The following is a 21705-nucleotide window of genomic DNA, read 5'->3' on the forward strand; positions in this document are numbered from 1 at the left end:
TTATTCCAGATTTATTTAATTAACTGAATTTAAATTCCCCAGCTGCTGTGGTGGGATATGAACTCACATCTCTGGATCATTAGTCCAGACTACCCTTGACAGTATTGCATCAACTTCAATCTCATTTTCCTACATCTTTAATATTTTTCTTCAAATGTTTATGAGACCCTCTCTTCAATCCCACTTCAGGAACTTGAGCACAGAAATCTAGGATGACCCTCCAGTGCAGTGTTGAGGGAGCGTGGCACTCTCAGATGAGACGTTAAACTGAGGCCCCATCTGCCCTCTCATGAGGACGTAAAAGATCCCATGGCATTATTTAGAAGAAGAGCAGGGAGTTATCCCTGGTGTCCTGGCCAATATTTATCCCTCCCATAACAAACACAGTTTATCTGGTCATTATCACATTGCTGTTTGTGGGAGTTGCTTGTCCGCAGATTGGTTGCTGCATTTCCCATTTACAAAAGTGACCACATTGTACATTCATTGGCTGTAAAGTGCCTTGAGGTGTCAGTTGGTGAGTCGGAGAGGCAGGGGCAGAAGGCACAAAAGAACTGGAAAGAAATTGAAAGATGACATCACAGCCAAGGGGGTAAGTGATTGGCTGGTGATTGGTAAGTAGTTTTTCGATTTCTTTCTTTATCAGTAAGTAACCTTTTAACATTGTTGTTACCCAATTAAGTTAATCCAAGGGTTAAGTCATGGCAGGAGAGCTCGGACATGTGTTATGCTCCTCCTGTACTATGTGGGAACTCAGGGACGCTTCCGGTTCCCTGACAACTATGTGTGCGGGAAGTGCATCTGCCTGCAGATCCTGACAGACGGCATTGCGGCGCTGGAGCTGCGGGCGGATTCACTCTGGAGCATGCACGATGCTGAGAATGAAATGAATAGCACGTTTAGCGAGTTGGTCTCACCGCAGGTAAACTGTACACAGCTAGATAGTAAATGGGTGACCAACAGGAAGAGCAGTGCAAGGAAGGTAGTGCAGGGGTCCCATGTGGTCATCCTCCTGCAAAACAGATACACCGCTTTGGGTACTGTTGGGGGGGGGATGACTCTTCAGGGGAAGACAGCAACAGCCAAGTTCATGGCACCGTGGCGGGCTCTGCTGCACAGGAGGGCAGGAAAAAGAGTGGGAGAGCGATAGTGATAGGGGATTCAATTGTAAGGGGAATAGATAGGTGTTTCTGCGGCCGCAACAGAGACTCCAGGATGGTATGTTGCCTCCCCTGGTGCAAGGGTCAAGGATGTCTCGGAGCGGGTGCAGGACATTCTGAAAAGAGAGGGTGAACAGCCAGTTGTCATGGTGCATATAGGTACCAACGATATAGGTAAAAAATGGGATGAGGTTCTAGGAGAAGAATTTAGGGAGCTTGGAGCCAAATTAAAAAGTAGGACCTCAAAAGTAGTAATCTCAGGATTGCTACCAGTGCCACGTGCTAGTCAGAGTAGGAATCGCAGGATAGCTCAGATGAATGCGTGGCTTGAGGAGTGGTGCAGAAGGGAGGGATTCAAAATCCTGAGACATTGGAACCGGTTCTGGGGTAGGTGGGACCAGTACAAACCGGACGGTTTGCACCTGGGCAGGACTGGAACCAATGTCCTAGGGGGAGTGTTTGCTAGTGCTGTTGGGGAGTAGTTAAACTAATATGGCAGGGGGATGGGAATCTATGCAGGGAGGCAGAGGGAAATAAAAGGGAGACAGAGGCAAAAGATAGAAAGGAGAATAGTAAAAGTGGAGGGCAGAGAAACCCAAGGCAAAAAATAAAAAGGGCCACATTACAGCAAAATTCTAAAGGGGCAAAGTGTGTTACAAAGACAAGTCTGAAGGCTCTGTGCCTCAATGCGAGGAGTATTCGGAATAAGGTGGGCAAATTAACTGCACAGATAGCAGTTAATGGATATGATGTAATTGACATCACAGAGACATGGCTCCAGGATGACCAAGGCTGGGAACTCAACAAAGGGGTATTCAACATTTAGGAAGGATAGACAGAAAGGAAAAGGAGGCTGGGTGGCGTTACTGGTTAAAGAGGAAATTAATGCAATAGTAAGGAAGAACATTGGCTTGGATGATATGGAATCGGTATGGGTGGAGCTACGGAATACCAAAGGGTAGAAAACGCTGGTGGGAGTTATGTACAGACAACCAAACAGTCGTAGTGAGGTTGGGGACAGCATCAAACAAGAAATAAGGGATGTGTGCAACAAAGGTACAGCAGTTATCATGGGCGACTTTAATTTATATATAGATGGCTAACCAAACTGGTAGCAATGCGGTGGAGGAGGATTTCCTGGAGTGTATTAGGGATGGGTTTCTTGACCAATATTTCAAGGAACCAACTAGAGAGCTGGCCATCCTAGACTGGGTAATGTGTAATGAGAAGGGACTAATTAGCAAAGAGTGACCATAATATGGTAGAATTCTTTATCAAGATGGAGAGCAACACAGTTAATTCAGAAACTAGGGTCCTGAACTTAAGGAAAGCTAACTTCGACAGCATGAGGCGTGAATTGGCTAGAATAGACTGGCAAATGATACTTAAAGGGTTGACGGTGGATTTATAGATCACATGGATGAACTTCAACAATTGTACATCCCTGTCTGGAGTAAAAATAAAACAGGGAAGGTGGCTCAACTGTGGCTAACAAGGGAAATTAAGGCTAGTGTTAGATCCAAGGAAGAGGCATATAAATTGGCCAAAAAAAGCAGCAAACCTGAGGACAGGGAGATATTTAGAATTCAGCAGAGGAGGACAAAGGGTTTGATTAGGAGGGGGAAGATAGAGTATGAGAGGAAGCTTACCGGGAACATAAAAACTGACTGCAAAAGCTTCTATAGATATGTGAAGAGAAAAAGATGAGTGAAGACAAACGTAGGTCCCTTGCAGTCGGCCTCAGGTGAATTTATAATGGGGAACAAAGAAATGGCAGACCAGTTAAGCAAATACTTTGGTTCTGTCTTCACGAAGGAAGACACAAATAACCTTCCGGATGTACTAGCGGACCGAGGGTCTCGAGAGAAGGAGGAACTGAAGGATATCCTTATTAGGCGGAAAATTGTGTTGGGGAAATTGATGGGATTGAAGGCCGATAAAACCCCGGGGCCTGATTGTCTGCATCCCAGAGTACTTAAGGAAGTGGCCCTAGAAATAGTGGATGCATTGGTGATCATTTTCCAACAGTCTATCAACTCGGGATCAGGTCCTATGGACTGGAGGTTAGCTAATGTAACACCACTTTTTAAAAAAGGAGGGAGAGAGAAAACGGATAATTATAGACCGGTTAGCCTGAGATCAATAGTGGGGAAAATGTTGGAATCAATTATTAAGGATGAAATAGCAGCGCATTTGGAAAGCTGTGACAGGATTGGTCCAAGTCAGCATGGAGTTATGAAGGGGAAATCATGCTTGACAAATCTTCTGGAATTTTTTGAGGATGTAACTAGTAGAGTGGACAAGGAAGAACCAGTGGATGTGATGTATTTGGACTTTCAAAAGGCCTTTGACAAGGTCCTACATAAGAGATTGGTGTGCAAAATCAAAGCACATTGTATTGGGGGTAATATACTGGCGTGGATAGAGAACTGGTTGGCAGACAGGAAGCAGAGAGTCGGGATAAATGGGTCCTTTTCGGAATGGGAGGCAGTGACTCGTGGAGTGCCGCAGGGCTCAGTGCTGGGACCCCAGCTCTTTACAATATACATTAATGATTTGGATGAAGGAACTGAATGTAATATCTCCAAGTTTGCAGATGATACTAAACTGGGTTGCAATGTGAGCTGTCAGGAGGATGCTAAGAGGCTGCAGGGTGACTTGGACAGGTTAGGTGAGTGGGCAAATACATGGCAGATGCAGTATAATGTGGATAAATGTGAGGTTATCCACTTTGGAGGCAATAACACGAAGGCAGAATATTATCTGAATGGCGGCAGACTAGGAAAAAGGGTGGTGCAACGAGACCTGGGTGTCATGGTTCATCAGTCATTGAAAGTTGACAGGCAGGTACAGCAGGCGGTGAAGAAGGCAAATGGCATGTTGGCCTTCATAGCTAGGGGATTTGAGTATAGGAGCAGAGAGGTCTTACTGCAATTGTACAGGGCCTTGGTGAGGCCTCACCTGGAATATTGTGTTCAGTTTTGGTCTCCTAATCTGAGGAAGGACATTCTTGCTACTGAGGGAGTGCAGTGAAGGTTCACCAGACTGATTCCAGGATGGCTGGACTGACATATGAGGAGAGACTGGACCAACTGGGCCTTTATACACTGGAGTTTAGAAGGATGAGCAGGGATCTCATAGAAACATATAAGATTCTGACGGGACTGGACAGGTTAGATGTGGAAAGAATGTTCCCGATGTTGAGGAAGTCCAGAACCAGGGGACACAATCTTAGGATAAGGGGTAGACCATTTAGGACTGAGATGAGGAGAAACTTCTTCACACAGAGAGTTGGTAACCTGTGGAATTCTCTTCCGCAGAGAGTTGTTGATGCCAGTTCATTGGATATATTCAAGAGGGAGTTAGATATGGCCGTTACGGCTAAAGGGATCGAGGGGTATGGAGAGAAAGCAGGAAAGGGGTACTGAGGTGAATGATCAGCCATGATCTTATTGAATGGTGGTGCAGGCTCGAAGGGCCGAATGGCCTACTCCTGCACCTATTTTCTATGTTTCTATGTCCGGTGGTAGTGAAAGGTGCATTCTTTCTCTCTTAAATGCTAATTTCTTGAACCGTTTCAAAACTTTCAGACACCTGTGTTAGATCCTCCCTTAGTCTTCCCCACTCTAGTCAATATAGAATCATAGGGCTAGAACCTCCACTTTTTTTGCATGCTTAACGCCCACTTAACACTCATTTTACTGCTGAAATGACATATAATTCCCATATATCGCCCATTTTGGCACAAAATGGAAACTGGTGGGCATATTTCGGAAATTTATCGCTGAGCGTTACTTTCCCCATGTGCTTAACGCCAGGAAAAAAATATTACTGCTCGCCCACTTTTTTGCAGCGGAATCAGTAGATTGGGCGAATTCAACGCCCATAATATCACCCAGCATTACTTTCTGCACAGATTTAACGCTGAGATTCAATATTAACGCCCGCCCATTTTTTTTTGTCGTAAAGATCATATTTACCAAAACTAGCGGCCACGAGATCGCCCTGCGTCAATTTCACCACCTCACACACATATCGGCAACAATATCGCTCGCCCCAAAAAACGGCCATAAAAAGTAAAACTAACTGGAACAAATCACAGCGTTATGGACGCCATCTTCAAGATCACATGTCGTGTCCTTTAAAAGGCAGCTGTGCTTCAACTTCGGCAGAGTTCGGATGTGCTCTGCAGGTTGTTGGAGTTGATGTGAACATCTGTAAAAACATCTTGACCATACTGTGACCAATTGGAATTGAAGCGGTTTCTTCATCGGGGCATTCCTTGTTTGTGACCAGTCGGTGGAAAACAGAGAGTTACTGCAATGGGACCTGTCCTTTCTCATCCTCTCTTGGTGACCAATTACATGCAGCAGACTCGACATCACTGAAGGAACGCTCCACTGCATTATGTGCCCAATGTAAGAAGTGACAGACAGATGAGGAGGACCAGATGTTACACCCACTGCAAGTACAAGGAGAAGCATTCTTACCTTTGGAGACTGCGCTTCCACAAAGTGTTTATCACTGAGGTATGCCAGCTGATAAGGGCAGATCTGCAGCCTGCCAGCACCATCAGTACTGCACTGTCCGTCGAGTTCAAAGTCAACTTGGCACTGTCGTTCTACGCCTCGGGTTCTTTTCAGGCCACAGCAGGAGACATTTGCGGACTTTCTCAGCATGCCACACATTGCTGCATTAGATAGGTCACTGAAGCCCTGTACGCACACAGGAGGGACTTGATCAGGTTCCCTCTGACCAGAAGGCACAGAGTGAGAGGGCTCTAAGATTCTCCAGAATTGCAAACTTCCCCAAGGTGCAGGGAGTAATAGACTGTATACGCATCGTGATCCGAGCACCTTTTTAGGATGCTGAGGTTTTCAGGAACTGCAAGGGATTCCACACCCTGAATGTCCAACTGGTTGTCGACCACCAACAAATTATACTGGCAGTGAATGCTCAATTTCCAGGCAGCATCCATGATGCTCACATCCTGCGTGAGAGCACTGTATCTGACTTGTTTAACAATGAGCCACAAGGTCAATGCTGGATGCTTGGTGACAAAGGATATGGCCTCGCCACCTGGCTGATGACCCCGCTGCGTGACACCCACACCGTATTTCTGTACAAACCAACTGTTTCTCCCATCATCACCCCCCTCTCCCCACCCCGCTTCTCCTCCCCACCTCTACCTCTTCCCCTCCTGACTCCACGCCACCTGGCCGAGGAGGTCCTCAGGCGATGCTTCATTGAAGGGGGGGGGGGATACGGCCGAAGCGCTGCTTGGATGGATATGGGAGAGGACGATCCTGAGGTGGGAATGTGCTCCGAGCCAGAAGCAAGATTTTGCTGCTGGCTCTCGTGTGGTTGTCAATGGCGGTACAGCACATTGGAGGTGCAGTGCGGCGCTCCGGGACCACTGGGAGCCCTCTGCCACCAGTGTTCCTAGCTACCAGCTCCAGGGCCTCCTCCATCCCTTCCATGTTATTACTTATTTGTTGGACAAAAACTTGGTGCCAACTATGTTCTTTGTGCTTAGTGGGCTTTTTCCTACTGGTGAATCTCCGTCGTTCCTCCCACAACAGCCAGATAAGCACACAGCACAGCCACACACGCTTTCAGTGCCTCTGAGTCCCTCTCTCTCTGTCTCCTCTTCTGTGCATGTCATGATGACCCTTGACCTTCTGAATCATGGGAATCGAGCGTTGCCATGCCATTGCTAAGGACGGCCACACTTTACGGCAGAAGGTCAAAAATATTTAACGCTACCGCCCATCTGATATCGCTCACGGTAATGTCCATTTTCAAAAATGGAAACTAGGTGTTTTGAGAATGGGCGAGAAGCTGGCAATCTGAAAATCCTTTAACACACACGCCGGAAATAACGGCCGTTTTTGTAAAAGTGGAGGTTCTAGCCTATAGAATGGTTACAGCACAGAAGGAGGCCTCGCCCTTTCCCCATAGCCCTGCAGCCTTGGTCCAAACATGGGCAAAAGAGCTGAATTCCGGAGGAGATGTGAGAGTGACTGCCCTTGACATCATAGCAGCATTTAATTGACAGTGGCATAAAGGAGCCCTATTAAGACTGAAGTCAATGGGAATCAGGCGAAAACTCTCCCCAAAGCTTTTCCATTACCTACAAGTCACAAGTCAGGAGTGTGATGGAATACTCTCCACCAGTCTGAATGAGAGGAGCTCCAACACTCAACAAGCTCTGCATCATCCAGGAAAAAGCATCCTGCTTGATTGGCACTCCATCTACCACCTTAAATGTTCACAGCAGCCATCTCCGGCCCAACGTGGCTGCAGTATTTACCATCTACCAGTTGCACTACAGCAACTCGCAAAGGCTTCTTCGACAGCTTCTTCCTAAACCTGCGACCTCTACCACCTAGAACCATAAGGGTAGCAGGCGCATCAACACCATCACCTCCAGGTTCCCCTTCTGGTCAAACACCATCCTAACTTGGAAATATATCGCCATTCCTTCATTGTCAAAATTCAGGTACTCCCTACCTAACAGCACTGTGGATGTACCTTCACCACACGGACTGCAGCGGTTCAAGAAGGCGGCTCACCACCACCAAGGGCAATTAGGGACAGGCAATAAAAACTGATTTTGCCAGTGATGCCCATAATCCCGTAATTGAATAATTTTTTTTAAAAAAGAGAGTACAGTATCAAAAAAATAAATTAGTGAGAATGACCCGAGTAGAAAGGAGCTGTCATTAGAAAATGTGATTAATAAGTGGATTGGACAGGTTGAAGATTAACGAGTGATGGGAAATATCCAGAGAAGGAAGAAATAAAGAAATCAAACCAGTAAACAACACAGGAGCTCACATAAATAGAACATGAAACCAGTGATCAAATCACATTTAAAAGGAAAAGCTAGATAACTAAAATTAATGTCAAGGTGCAAATCTATTTGTCGAGAAATTTTGGGATATTAGTCTATTTAATGGAAGATCAGAAACCATCGGAAAAAGCGCAGCAATAATAACAGTATACACGGATTGAAATAAAATTGATTTATTTTTTGTCTACATGTGTAAGATTACCTATTGCATGGCTAACATGTTTTATGTGATTGTACACAGAATCTTTCTTCAGAGTCAATTCATTTGTACAATTATTAGAGCCCATGTAAAGCCTTATATCAGAGCCTGCCCTATCCTGGAAGATACACAATTGTCGTTGATGTTAGCTCCGGAGATAATGTTTAGCGTTGCCACTGGACCTCACCAACTAAAAATTGAGCAGCAACAATTAAGTTTGTCCTGCCACCAGCAATACTTTTGGAACTAACTTGATATTGCTAAATTACTAGATAACCCTTAAGACGGATCATCTTTCCAAATGCATATTCATATTAGAGCTGCCCAACTCCATTGTTTAGCCCAGTGTTCCTTCATCATAATGAGCAGTACTGAAGCCAATCCAATACCAGGCCACTTTGTTCTTTATTCTTTATTAATGCTGGAGCTGTACTAGTGCCTGTGCTAGTGTCACTGCCTCTGGAATCAATATTATTGTGTCAAAGTGATTCTCCCAAGTTAAATCAGGGAACCCAGCTTACACTACCTTATGATGCCTAGGGTGAATACATAATTGCTTCTGTTGGGAGAATGGATACCAGAAATGCTGCTTTTTACTTTACTCGGTCAGTATTGGAGCTCACCTGACATCAACCATTTCCATTCTTGACACACATAAGCTAAATATGGTCAGTTTACATAGGAATTTATAATTGAAAAGACAGGAAAAGCGTGCAGCTGTCTGATTTTTAATTAAACAATAAATTCATGCAAGGGATAGACTTTCATCATCTAGTCTCAGGTTATTGATACAGCGAGTTAAATAAAGAAGAAACAACGTAGTCAGTGGGAGTTCCATCAATAAATCCTTTCCCATTGTAGTGAACAAACCAGCATGGGATATTGGTCCCTCGCTTTGGATCGAATCTGTAATATTTCTGGTAACCCCTAAAATTAAAGTCATCAATAAAATGCAGGTAAGAAATGTATAGAAAAATTACAACTATTAAACAGAACAAATCAAATGCATTTCTCCATCTTGGATATATTACCTTGTTACTCTGAGTTTGTGACCTTTTACAATCATTGTTGCATCAGGTTTGCCTTGATCTAAGCCGGGGCGAATGTTATATATCTCAGCATTTACTTCATGGTAAAACTGGCCTGCATCAAAGTAAAGGTAAATTAATTTGACTGGAAAGTCACAAATACACAGTACAGTGTAGTAACTGCAGGATGCCCATGGGGAATAATGGACCACTTAGTTTATTCTATCATTGAGGGACACCGAATGATTCACTGTGGTGAAAGAGTTAGGAAGCTGTTGCTCAATTTTGTGATAAACTAAGAATTTCACTTCTCTCCATTGTGTAATACTATTGCTTGTACAAGAGCTTTGGTGATAATATGATTCAGTATAATATTAATTTATTAGTCAATTCAGTAATTCGATTAAAATTGATTTTAAAAAGTCTGGAATGGGCATATTCTAATCATTGTTCCATCTTGATAGCGCAGCCTACATTTTGGTAGGAAGAACAAGGGGAGGCAGTATAAACTAAAGAGTACAATTCTAAAGGGGTTGCATGAACAGAGAGACCTGGGGGTATATGCGCACAAATCGTTCAAAGTGGCAGGGCAGGTTAAGAAAGCGGTTAAAAAAGCACACAGGATACTGGCTTCATAAATAGAGGCCTAGATTACAAAATTAAGGAAGTTATGATGAACCTTTATAAAACACTGGTTTGTCCTCAACTAGAGTATTGTGTCCAATTCTGGGCACGGCAATTTAGGAAGGATGTGGAAGCTTTAGAGTGGGTGCAGAAAAGATTTACAAGAATGGTTCCAGGGTTAAGGGACTTCTGTTACATGGATAGACTGGAGAAGCTGGGGTTATTCTCCTTAGAGCAGAGAAGGTTGAAAGGAAATTTGATAGAGGTGTTCAAAATCATGAGGAGTCTAGACAGAGTAGACAGAGAGACACTGTTCCCATTGGCAGAAGGGTTGAGAACCAGAGGACACAGATTTAAGGTGATTGGCAGAAGAACCAAAGGCGACATGAGGGAAAACTTTTTTACGGAGCGAGTGTTTAGGATCTGGAATGCATTGCCTGAAAGGGTTGTGGCGGTTGATTCAAGCATGGCTTTCAAAAGGGAATTGGATAAATGCCTGAAGGAAAAAAATATGCAGGGCTACGGGAAAGGGCACAGGAGTGGCTCTAGCTGTAGTGCTCTTGGAGAGCCAACATGGACTTGACAAACTAAATGACCTCCATCTTTGCTGTAACCTATGATTCAGTGATTGAATATATGGTGCCAAATTCACTGTCCGTTTCAGTGAAGGATGGAAATGACTGGTCTTGGAACATACATCCTGCACAGTCATCAATAAATGTGGTACTGCAGTATTATAGCTTTTGATGCAAAGGTATTTGTAAAACCACTTCACCATTGTACAAGAACTATATCCCCTTTTATTGGTGTTCAGTTTTTAACTATGACAGGGCAGAATCTGGCGGAGACATCGCTGGTGGTATTTCTCCAGCGACTTGAGGTGTCTACTGTACATGGTCCACATCTCTGAACCATACAGGAGGGCAGGTATTACTACGGCCCCGTAGACCATGAGCTTGGTGACAGTTTTGAGGGACTGATCTTCAAATACTCTTTTCCTCAGGCGGCCGAAGGCTGCACTGGCATGCTGGAGATGGTGTTGGATCTCATCATCAATGCCTGCTCTTGTTGATAGGAGGCTCCTGAGATAGGGGAAGTGGTCCACGTTGTCCAGGGCCACGCTGTGGATCTTGATGTCCCCTGGGAGGACAGACGCACAAACATTAGCGTCCTCATCCAGGCCAACATCCCCAGCATTGAAGCATTGACCACATTTGATCAGCTCCACTGGGCAGGCCTCATAGTCCGCATGCCTGGGAATCCCAAAGCAAGCGCTCTACTCGGAACTCATCCGTGGAAACGAGCCAAAGGCAGGCAGAGGAAACGTTACAAGGACACCCTCAAAGCCTCCCTGATAAAGTGCAACATCCACATTGACACCTAGGAGTCCTTGGCCATAGACCGCCCTAAGTGGAGGAAGTGCATTCGGGAGGGCGCTGAGCTCCTCGAGTATCGTCGCCAAGAGCGTGCAGAAATCAAGCGCAGGCAGCAGAAGGATCGTGCAGCAAACCAGGCTCCTTGCCCACCCTTTCCCTCAACGACTATCTGTCCGACCTGTGACAGAGACTATAGTTCTCATATTGGACTGTACAGCCACCAAAGAACTCATGCTTAGGAAACAAGTCTTCCTCGATTCCGAGGGACTGCCTATGATGATGATGATGATGATGATGATGACAGGGCAGGTAATGAAGCAGATATTCTACATACCTAGTAATCCATGGGTAATATTTGAGAGCCTGTGGCTGTCAAGTGTATAAAATCCCAGAAAGTCTCTGTGGAGAGGGTGATTTTTCCAGACCCGATGCAGCACAATAACAAATGTTGCATCATCTCCGATCGTTAATGTGAGATTCTTTCCTTTCATGATCGAGATTGAGAAACTAGGAAATAAATGGTGGAGATGATAAATTATGCAGTGTCTAAACTCATATCCTGGATACTGAATGAGCGCAAATAAAGCTCTCAAAATTGTCCATTTTAGTACAGGTAATTCATTTTTTTAATAACCTTTATATATTAAGAATACAATCCATGAAGCCATGATCAACTGGTCTGTGGTGACTATCAATCCGATTGTTCCATCTTGATAGCACAGTGGTAGGATCAAAGAGCTCCTAGACCTCAGACCCCATCCTATGTTCCTGCTTCTCAGTCTCACCCTTTCTTACCGTGGGCTAATGGGCATCCTCCATCCAACCTCTTCTTGAATCCTTCATGCACATACTCTAAGCTCCACTGACTCTGTAAAGCACATCTTCCAACTTGCAACTTCAGTATTTTAATATTAATTTAACTTTTTTTTTCAAAAGCACACTTTGTGTAGGACTTCAGATGTGACTCAGAAAGGGATCTGAAAGAGTAACTGGCAATCAGAGCAAATGTATGGAGGGAGTAGGAAGATGCTAAGGCGAGGGAGCCTGGCAGCCTGAAAGCAGGCTCCTCATTCAAGATGCTGCCAACATCAAACCATGTCAACCAAGTATGAGAGATACTGGGGCTCAAGGAGTTAACCGACCGGGCATGGCAAATTCACCGAAGCCCGCGAGCTTCCCTAGCAGTTTTGCACTGGCGCTAATTGCCTGGGTCTCTAGCACCCCATTGATCATGACGTCATCAAGTGTGCAGCGCCCCGTTACTGCCCCGGGTCAGAAATTCACTCTCCCCGCTGCCTCTGTGCCTGCCGTCAACAACGGCAGGAAGCGGAGGCGGTATGCAGTCAGATGGCCGCTGTGGGAGCAGTATTTAAAGGCAGTAACATCCGGTTTATTTGTAGTCGAGGAGCTCTTTGATCCTACCACTGTATAATGTGGATAAATGTGAGGTTATCCATTTTGGGGGCAAAAACACGAAGGCAGAATATTATCTGAATAGCGGCAGACTAGGAAAAGGGGAGGTGCAACGAGATCTGGGTGTCATGGTTCATCAGTCACTGAAAGTGGGCACGCAGGTACAGCAGGCGGTAAAGAAGGCTAATGGTATGTTGGCCGTCATAACTAGGGGATTTGAATATAGAAGCAGGGAGGTCTTAATGCAGCTGTACAGGGCCTTAGTGAGGCCTCACCTGGAATATTGAGTTCAGTTTTGGTCTCCTAGTCTGAGGAAGGACGTTCTTGCTATTTAGGGAGTGCAGCGAAGGTTCACCAGACTGATTCCAGGGATGGCTGGGCTGTCATATGAGGAGAAACTGGATCAACTGGGCCTTTATTCACTGGAGTTTAGAAGAATGAGAGGGGATCTCATAGAAACATATAAGATTCTGACGGGACTGGACAGGATAGGTGCGGGAAGAATGTTCCCGATGTTGGGCAAATCCAGAACCAGGGGACATAGTCTTAGGATAAGGGGTAGGCCATTTAGGACCGATGAGGAGAAACTTCTTCACTCAGAGAATTGTTAACGTGTGGAATTCCCTGCCGCAGAGAATTGTTGATGCCAGTTCACTGGATATATTCAAGAGGGAGTTAGATATGGCACTTTCGGTTAAGGGGATCAAGGGGTATGGAGAGAAAGCAGGAAAGGGGTACTGAAGGAATGATCAGCCATGATTACTGAATGGCGTTGCAGGCTCGATGGGCCGAATGGCCTACTCCTGCAACTATTTTCTATGTTTCTAATGCTGGCTTGTCAGGTTGAGATAGACAAACAGCAGTTTTCAGCGATTTTAAGCATTTTTCAGTCTTTGGAGTCTTCTGCCTCATAAAAATTATTAAGTATCATTCAGGTGAGATTTTAAAATGCTGCATTTTCATACTTTAATGGGGGCTGTACTGGCACACAACCTCGCCCTCCAGCACCAACGTCGGAGGCAGAGAGAAAGATTGCAAAATGTGGCCAGAGGAAGGAGGGTCAACATGGCTCTCAGCAGGAGACCTTGCCCTCCCAGGGTTTTCCGGGAGCACTTCTCCTACATCAATTTCACTGTGGAACAGTGTCTGAGAAGGCTCCGCTTCACCAAGGACATGGCCACAGAGCTCTACCACCTCCTGCAACCAGACCTCCAGCCTCAGACCAGGGTGACCACAGCTCTCTCAGTGGCAGTCAAGGTCACCATCGCCCTCAATTTCTACGCCAGCGGATCCTTTCAGTCTGCAACAGGAGACGTATCTAACATATTGCAGTTTGCCATGCATTGCTGCATCTACGGGGTCACAAAGACACTCTATAGAAGGAGAAGGGACTGCATTTCCTTCCCCATCACCAAAGAGAAGCAGCATGTGGCTTTGCCAGAATCGTGGGCTTTTCCAGAATCGTGGGCTTTCCCATGGTGCAAGGCGCCATTGACTGCACCCACATCGCGTTGCGGGCACCGCATAACAATGCTGAGGAATTCTGTAACCGCAAAGGCTACCACTCACTGTGCAGTTGGTGTGCGACCACACACAGCGAATCCTCACCGTCAATGCCCGCTATCCTGGCAGCAGCCTTCATCCTGCGCCGACCGGTGTGCCAGCACTCTTCCAACCACCACATCAAGCTTGCGACTGGCTGGTAGGAGACAAGGGCTATCCGCTCTCCACCTGGCTCATGACTCCCCTCCGCAACACCAACACTCATATAATGACACCCATACTGCCACTAGGAACAGCATTGAGCAGATCATCGGAGTGCTCAAACAATGGTTCTGCAGTCTTGACCACTCAGTAGGAGCCCTCCAGTACTCGGCTGAGCGGGTGTCCCTTTTCCTCGTTGTCTGCTGCATGCTGCACAACCTGGCCATCGTGAGGGAACAGCTTTTGCCACCAGACATAGCCACACCACCTCAGGAAAGGGAGATGAGGAGGGAGGAGGAACAGGAGCACGAAGGGGAAGGCCCGTTCTATGCATCCCAGCGCGTAGTGTTGCACCCCTCTCCCTGTGCTTCCGCCCCTTTAGTGCCCCAGAAAGAAAGTGGAGCACTTTTTTTGCACTCCACTTGGTCTCGGGGGCGATAACCCCAATTTCGCGAGCGGGGCGGGACGTACGCACCTGCCGCAGGAACTCCCGCCTTGCAGCTGTTACCTCCCCCAAAAAGGGCACTATGCAATTTCTCCCCCCAAAACTGTACACTGTACCTAGGTGTGGTCTCACCATGGTCCTATACAACTGGAGTAAGACATCGCTACTCTTGTACTCGAATCTCTTTATAATAAAGGCCAACATACCATGTCCTTTCTTAATTGCTTGTGTGGGAGCGCAAGCTTGCATTTCTGAAACGCTTTGTTCGCGCAGTCTGGAGATATCGAAAGGGTTAAAAGTTGTAAGATTGAAGTTTGGATTAAAACAGGCTGCTAGACAATATGGAGCCATTTAGCCATTCAAATGTGTCTATCTGATCACCTGTATGTTTACAGTACTTCATGGTGGGAGTCGAGTTATGGCAGTGAGACTTGACTTCAGGATAATGAGTTGCTGGTCATTTATCTGTATGTTGAGTATTTGAGTAAGAATAATCTGAGTTGTGTATAGTAATTCATGACATTGCCTGTATTTGAGTGTATCTTGTTACTATGCGAATAATAATTTGATGACATCGTCTGTATGTTAAACGATCTGGCATGTTGGCCTTCATAGCAAGGGGATTTGAGTACAGGGGCAGGGAGGTGTTGCTACAGTTGTACAGGGCATTGGTGAGGCCACACCTGGAGTATTGTGTACAGTTTTGGTCTCCTAACCTGAGGAAGGACATTCTTGCTATTGAGGGAGTGCAGCGAAGGTTCACCAGACTGATTCCCGGGATGGCGGGACTGACCTATCAAGAAAGACTGGATCAACTGGGCTTGTATTCACTGGAGTTCAGAAGAATGAGAGGGGACCTCATAGAAACGTTTAAAATTCTGACGGGTTTAGACAGGTTAGATGCAGGAAGAATGTTCCCAATGTTGGGGAAGTCCAGAACCAGGGGTCACAGTCTAAGGATAAGGGGTAAGCCATTTAGGACCGAGATGCGGAGGAACTTCTTCACCCAGAGAGTGGTGAACCTGTGGAATTCTCTACCACAGAAAGTTGTTGAGGCCAATTCACTAAATATATTCAAAAAGGAGTTAGATGAAGTCCTTACTGCTAGGGGGATCAAGGGGTATGGTGAGAAAGCAGGAATGGGGTACTGAAGTTGAATGTTCAGCCATGAACTCATTGAATGGCGGTGCAGGCTAGAAGGGCCGAATGGCCTACTCCTGCACCTATTTTCTATGTTTCTATGTTTCTATGTATATAGTAATTCAGAAAGCAGTTAGTCGTGATTTCAGGACAATGCCATTTTGATTTTACATCGTCTGCATGTTAATTGTCTAAATGTACTATACAAAGTTCAAAGGCTTTTTTGGTATAAAAAAGATGAGAGTTTGACACACAGACACTAAACATTGGACATTCGGAAGGTGTGTGCCTCACAAGCAGCCACGGAAATCGGAGCAAGCAGAGAGCTGCCTTTGTGAAATGTCTCAGTAACTTTCATACTTGGTTTGTTTAGTATAAATGTCTGAATAAAAGACCTGATCCTGCCTTTACTACAACTGAGTGTGTGTGTAATTCGATGTTTAAAGCAATGAAGTGAAAAGAGCAAGAAAGCTGTACAACAGCATCTTAACGTTCTGTGATTCATGTACAAACACACCAAGGTCCTTCTGAACACCAACATTTACCAATCTCTCACCATTTAAAAAATACTCTGCTTATATATTGTTCCTCCCAAAGTGGATGACTTCACACTCTCTACATTATATTCCATCTGCAATGTTCTTGCCCACTCACTTAACATGTCTATATCCCTTTGCAGCCTCCTTACAGCTTACTTCCCCACCTAGTTTTGTATCATCAGCAAACTTGGATATATTCCACTTGGTCCCCTCACCTGAGCAATTAAGAGATTATAAATTGTTAATGCCCCAGCACTGATCCTTATGGTACCCAACTCGAAAATGACCTCTGTTTTCTGTCCTTTAGCCAATCCTCAATCCATGCTAATATATTAACCCAACCCCATGAGCCCTAATTTTGTGTAATAACTTCTAATGTGGCACCTTATCGAATGCTTTTTGAAAATTATGGAAATATGCAGGCTATGGCAAAATAAAATGGAAAGACCCCCAAGAGTAAGGTTAAGGTGCCTTGAACATAAAATGAATTACCAATTGAAATTTGATTAGTTGTGCTTCCTTAGCATCGCCAGCAACTAGAATATACTAATCAACAGGGTACAGACAAAATGTAATCAAGGAAATAGGACAGATTGTAGCTAGAATAACTCAATCACCAGGGCACAGACAAATATGTAGTCAAAGGAGATGGGACAGATTATAGAATAGTATAAACCAGGAGGGGAAACACCACCTAAGCAGCGAAAACCGAGGATGTGAGAATCTAAGACCAACACTCAACAGAAGCAGGGACCAAGGAGTGACCCTTGAAGGAACAGTGTCAGGACCAGATTGATCACCCGGGGACGTATTGGGTAACTATGAGAATATGTTGAGTTAAACAGAGTTGAACAGACAGAGTATTTTGAGTGGAAAGGAACACCCTTTGGAATGCCTTTCTGCAGAGTTAAGCAGAGTTAAATAGAGTATAAGTGGTGAGTCTTGTACTTCTTCTGTGTCAGAGAATTATAGAGTATAAGTAGTGAGTCTTGTACTTTTCCTGTATTAAACGAACATCAACGATACTGTTATTTGTCTGGTGTGTAATTTGGTATTTAACTCAGGAACCGTCGCAGGCAACTACTAATCACACGACTAGTGAAATTGCAGCTTGCACAACAAAAATCCAAATACACTACATAACTGCTGATTCCCCTTATCCACCCTACTAGTGACAAACCTAAAAAAAAACACCCAACAGATTTGCCAAACACGATTTCCCTTTCATAAATCCATGTTGATTCTGCCCAATCATATTATGATGTTCTAAGTGTCCTGTTACCACATCCCTAGATTCTAGCAATTTCTCTACTACTGATGTCAGGCTAAACTGGCCTAAAGTTCCTGGTTTTCTCTCTCCTTTCTTGAATAGCAGGTTTAAGTTTGCTACCTTCCAATCCACAGGGATCGTTCTAGAATCTAGGGTATTCTAGAAGATCAAAACCAATGCATCCACTAAATCTGTTGCCACCTCTTTTAAAAGCATAGAGTGTAGGTCATCAGGTCCAGGGGATTTGTCAACTTTTGGTCCCATTAATTTCTCCAGTAGTATTTCTTTACTAATAAAAATTACTTTACGTTCCAGATTCTCGCTAGACCCTTGGTTCCCCACTGTGCCTCTATCGTGAAGACAGATACCAAGTATTGGTTTAATGTCTCTGCCATTTCCTTACTCCCCATTATAATTTCTCCTGTCTCTGCCTCTAAAGGATTCATGGTTACTTTCGCTAATCTTTTCCTTTTTACATACCAATAGAAGCTTTTACAATCTGTTTTATGTCTCATAAGAACATAAGCAATAGGAGCAGGAGTAGGCCATAAGGCCCCTCGAGCCTGCTCTGTCATTTAATACGATCATGGCTGATCCGATCATGTACTCTGGTCCACTTCCCTGCCTGCTCTCCATAACCCCTTATTCCCTTATTGTTTAAGAAACTGTCTATTTCTGTCTTAAATTTATTCAATGACACAGCTTCCACAGCTCTCTGAGGCAGCAAATTCCACATATCCACAACCCTGAGAGAAGAAATGTTTCCTCATCTCAGTTTTAAATGAGCGGCCCCTTATTCTAAGATTATGCCCTCTAGTTCTAGTCTCCCCTATCAGTATAAACATCCTCTCTGCATCCACCTTGTCAAGCCCCCTCATAAGCTTATACGTTTCGATAAGATCATCTCTCATTCTTTTGAATTCCAATGAGTAGAGGCCCAACCTACTCAACCTTTCCTCATAAGTCAACCTCCTCATCTCTGGAATCAACCTTGTGAACCTTCACTGAACTGCCTCCAAAGCAAGTACCGTATATACTCGCGTATCCTGCGATCTCGCGTATCATGCGACCCCTAAATTTTTGTCCCCAAAACATGATTTTACCATATATCTCATGTATCATGCGAGTCACTTTTTTGAGATCGAATACAGACCTTAACATGAAACATCGAGTGGATTCTGCTGTGAAAGCTGTTCGCGAATCGAACACCGATACAGCAATCGTTCCAGCTGGCTTGACTAGCGTCGTTCAGCCACAGCCTCTACTGTGTTTGCAGGTAAAAGAAGCATGGGCTGAGATAGATGGAGCCTCTAATAATGCAGCAAACTTCAGAGGGAGTTGTGGGTGGCGGAGGTCGGGTCGCCGGGGGGGTGAAGAAGAGGTCGGGTTGGGTCACCGGGGGGAAGCGGAGGTCGGGTTGCCGGGAGAGCGGGGGTCAGGTTGGATCTGGTCCGGTCTCTTTCCTCCCCCCCCCCCCCCGACCTCCGCGACTCTCTCTCCCCCCCCGACCTCCGCGACTCTCTCTCATCCCCCCCGATACAGTACAAGCGACAATAGAGGCTGCAATCCAGCCCAGGAGATACCTGCCGAGATTCAGCGTGGATACGGTCTGCTTAACAGCCTAACAGCCTAATCTTGGCCAGCACTTCACACCCGCAAATTTTTATATCTCGCGTATCATGCGACCCCCCAAATTTAGGTTACAATTTAGGTCTTCAAAAGTCGCATGATACGCGAGTATATACGGTATATCCTTTCGTAAATATGGAAACCAAAACTGCTCGCAGTATTCCAGGTGTGGCCTCACCAATACCCTGTACAACTATAGCAAGACTTCCCTATTTTTATACTCCATCCCCTTTGCAATAAAGGCCAAGATACCATTGGCCTTCCTGATCACTTGCTGTACCTGCATACTAACCTTTTGTGTTTCATGCACAAGTACCCCCAGGTCCCACTGTACTGCGGCACTTTGCAATCTTTCTCCATTTAAATAATAACTTGCTCTTTGATTTTTTTTCTGCTAAAGTGCATGACCTCACACTTTCCAACATTATACTCCATCTGCCAAATTTTTGCCCACTCACTTAGCCTGTCTATGTCCTTTTGCAGATTTTTTGTGTTCTCCTCACACATTGCTTTTGCTCCCATCTTTGTATCGTCAGCAAACTTGGCTACATTACACTTAGTCCCTTCCTCCAAATTGTTAATATAGATTGTAAATAGTTGGGGTCACAGCACTGACCACTGGTTACTGATTGCCAACCAGAGAATGAACCATTTATCCCAACTCTCTGTTTTCCGTTCGTTAGCCAATCCTCTATCCATGCTAATATATTACCCCAACCCCATGAAATTTATCTTGTGCAGTAACCTTTTATGTGGCACCTTGTCAAATGCCTTCTGGAAGTCCAAATACAGCACATCCACTGGTTCACTTTACCCTGTTCGTTACATTCTCAAAGAATTCTAGCAAATTTGTCAAACATGACTTCCCCTTCATAAATCCATGCTGACTCTGCCTGACCGAATTTTGCTTTACCAAATGTCCTGCTACTGCTTCTTTAATAATGGACTCCAACATCTTCCCAACCACAGATGTTAGGCTAACTGGTCTATAGTTTCCTGCTTTTTGTCTGCCTCCTTTTTTAAATAGGGGCATTACATTTGCAGTTTTCCAATCTGCTGGGACCTCCCCAGAATCCAGGGAATTTTGGTAAATTACAACCAGTGCATCCACTATCCCTGCCGCTATTTCTCTTAAGACCCTAGGATGCAAACCATCAAGTCCAGGGGATATATCTGCCTTTAGTCCCATTATCTATCTCTCTTGCTAGTTTTCTTGGTGTTGGAACAGTTGCAGAGTCCTCAACTGCTACTCATATTCCTCTAGATTTGTCCCTTAGTCTAGTCTTATTGGATTATAATGCTGCAGGAGATCGAGTCTGTCACAGATATCTCCAGTCTACTCAATTTATTGCAATGTTTCTTGTATCTTCCTGTAAAAGATTTATTGGAGACTGAATGGGATTGTTAATCATTCCCCTTTTATCCACAGCAAGCCATAACTTTTCAGTTCTCTGGAGGCAGGTGGTAAAGTATTCAGTATGGTAGGGGTGATTCTTAAAGGTGGCTCAATCAGATAGAGTGTTTTTTTTAAAATTCAGACTGAATTTGTGCTGTGATCCTTGAATAAGTTCTAGCACTGCACTTGAGGATGGTGCTGGAATTCTGAAGAGCTGTGCATTTCTCCTTCTCTCATCTCATCTTCTCTGTTCCAAGCACTGCTCTGGTTTCCCCTGTCTGTTTCACTCCCTGTATGATATTTGCTAAATTTCCTCCAATTTGTATCATCTCACCTGCATACCATCAATATCTGTGGTCCAAATATTTGTTCCCTCTACTTGGTCTAATCTTTGAAAGTTATGTCAAAAACCTTTGCTAGTACAGATTCCATGACTTACTATTCCAGTCCCAACCAGCCCTGCCAAAATTAAGCCTGAATAGACATCTTGTGGTTCTCTTTGGCTGAGAGACCATTCCTACAAGGGAATTTCATAGCAACAGTAGCAGCACTGCAAAATAATTTGTTGTATGCAAAGTGCTTTGGGACATTTCTAAGAGATATGATAAGGCACGATTAAAGTCTATTTTTTATAATATTGATCATCTTAGTTTTTTTGATTTTTTGAAATTAATGGCAATCAGATTAGCTTTGCTTCAGGTGTTTGACGGTTACGAATCTCCAATTCGGTTAGTTATTGTAGAAATATTGCTATTAAGCCTTGTATGCGTGATGTTGACTTCTTGATTCATATTTCTTTTTTGCTTCGGATTTTTTCTTCACATGTTGTAACTAATATAATTCAAAAATTCCAAGGATAAACCAAAATAGATGTCTACCAAAGGGCATTATTTGTACAAATTAGGTCTGACATTACAGAGAATTGA

General features: G+C 44.6%; 1 protein-coding gene across 1 annotated transcript in view; it reads right to left on the reverse strand.

The window, feature by feature from the left end:
• Positions 1–8997: 8997 nt before the first annotated feature.
• The window catches only part of LOC139276763 (inter-alpha-trypsin inhibitor heavy chain H3-like), a 77605-nt gene continuing 64897 nt past the window's right edge, over positions 8998–21705 (reverse strand). The window contains 3 exon segments of the mRNA XM_070894772.1: positions 8998–9142; positions 9247–9358; positions 11578–11750. Coding sequence (XP_070750873.1) covers positions 8998–9142; positions 9247–9358; positions 11578–11750 — 430 coding nt within the window.

This window comes from Pristiophorus japonicus, chromosome 12 (assembly GCF_044704955.1).
Source record: "Pristiophorus japonicus isolate sPriJap1 chromosome 12, sPriJap1.hap1, whole genome shotgun sequence".
Lineage (NCBI taxonomy): Eukaryota > Metazoa > Chordata > Chondrichthyes > Pristiophoridae > Pristiophorus > Pristiophorus japonicus.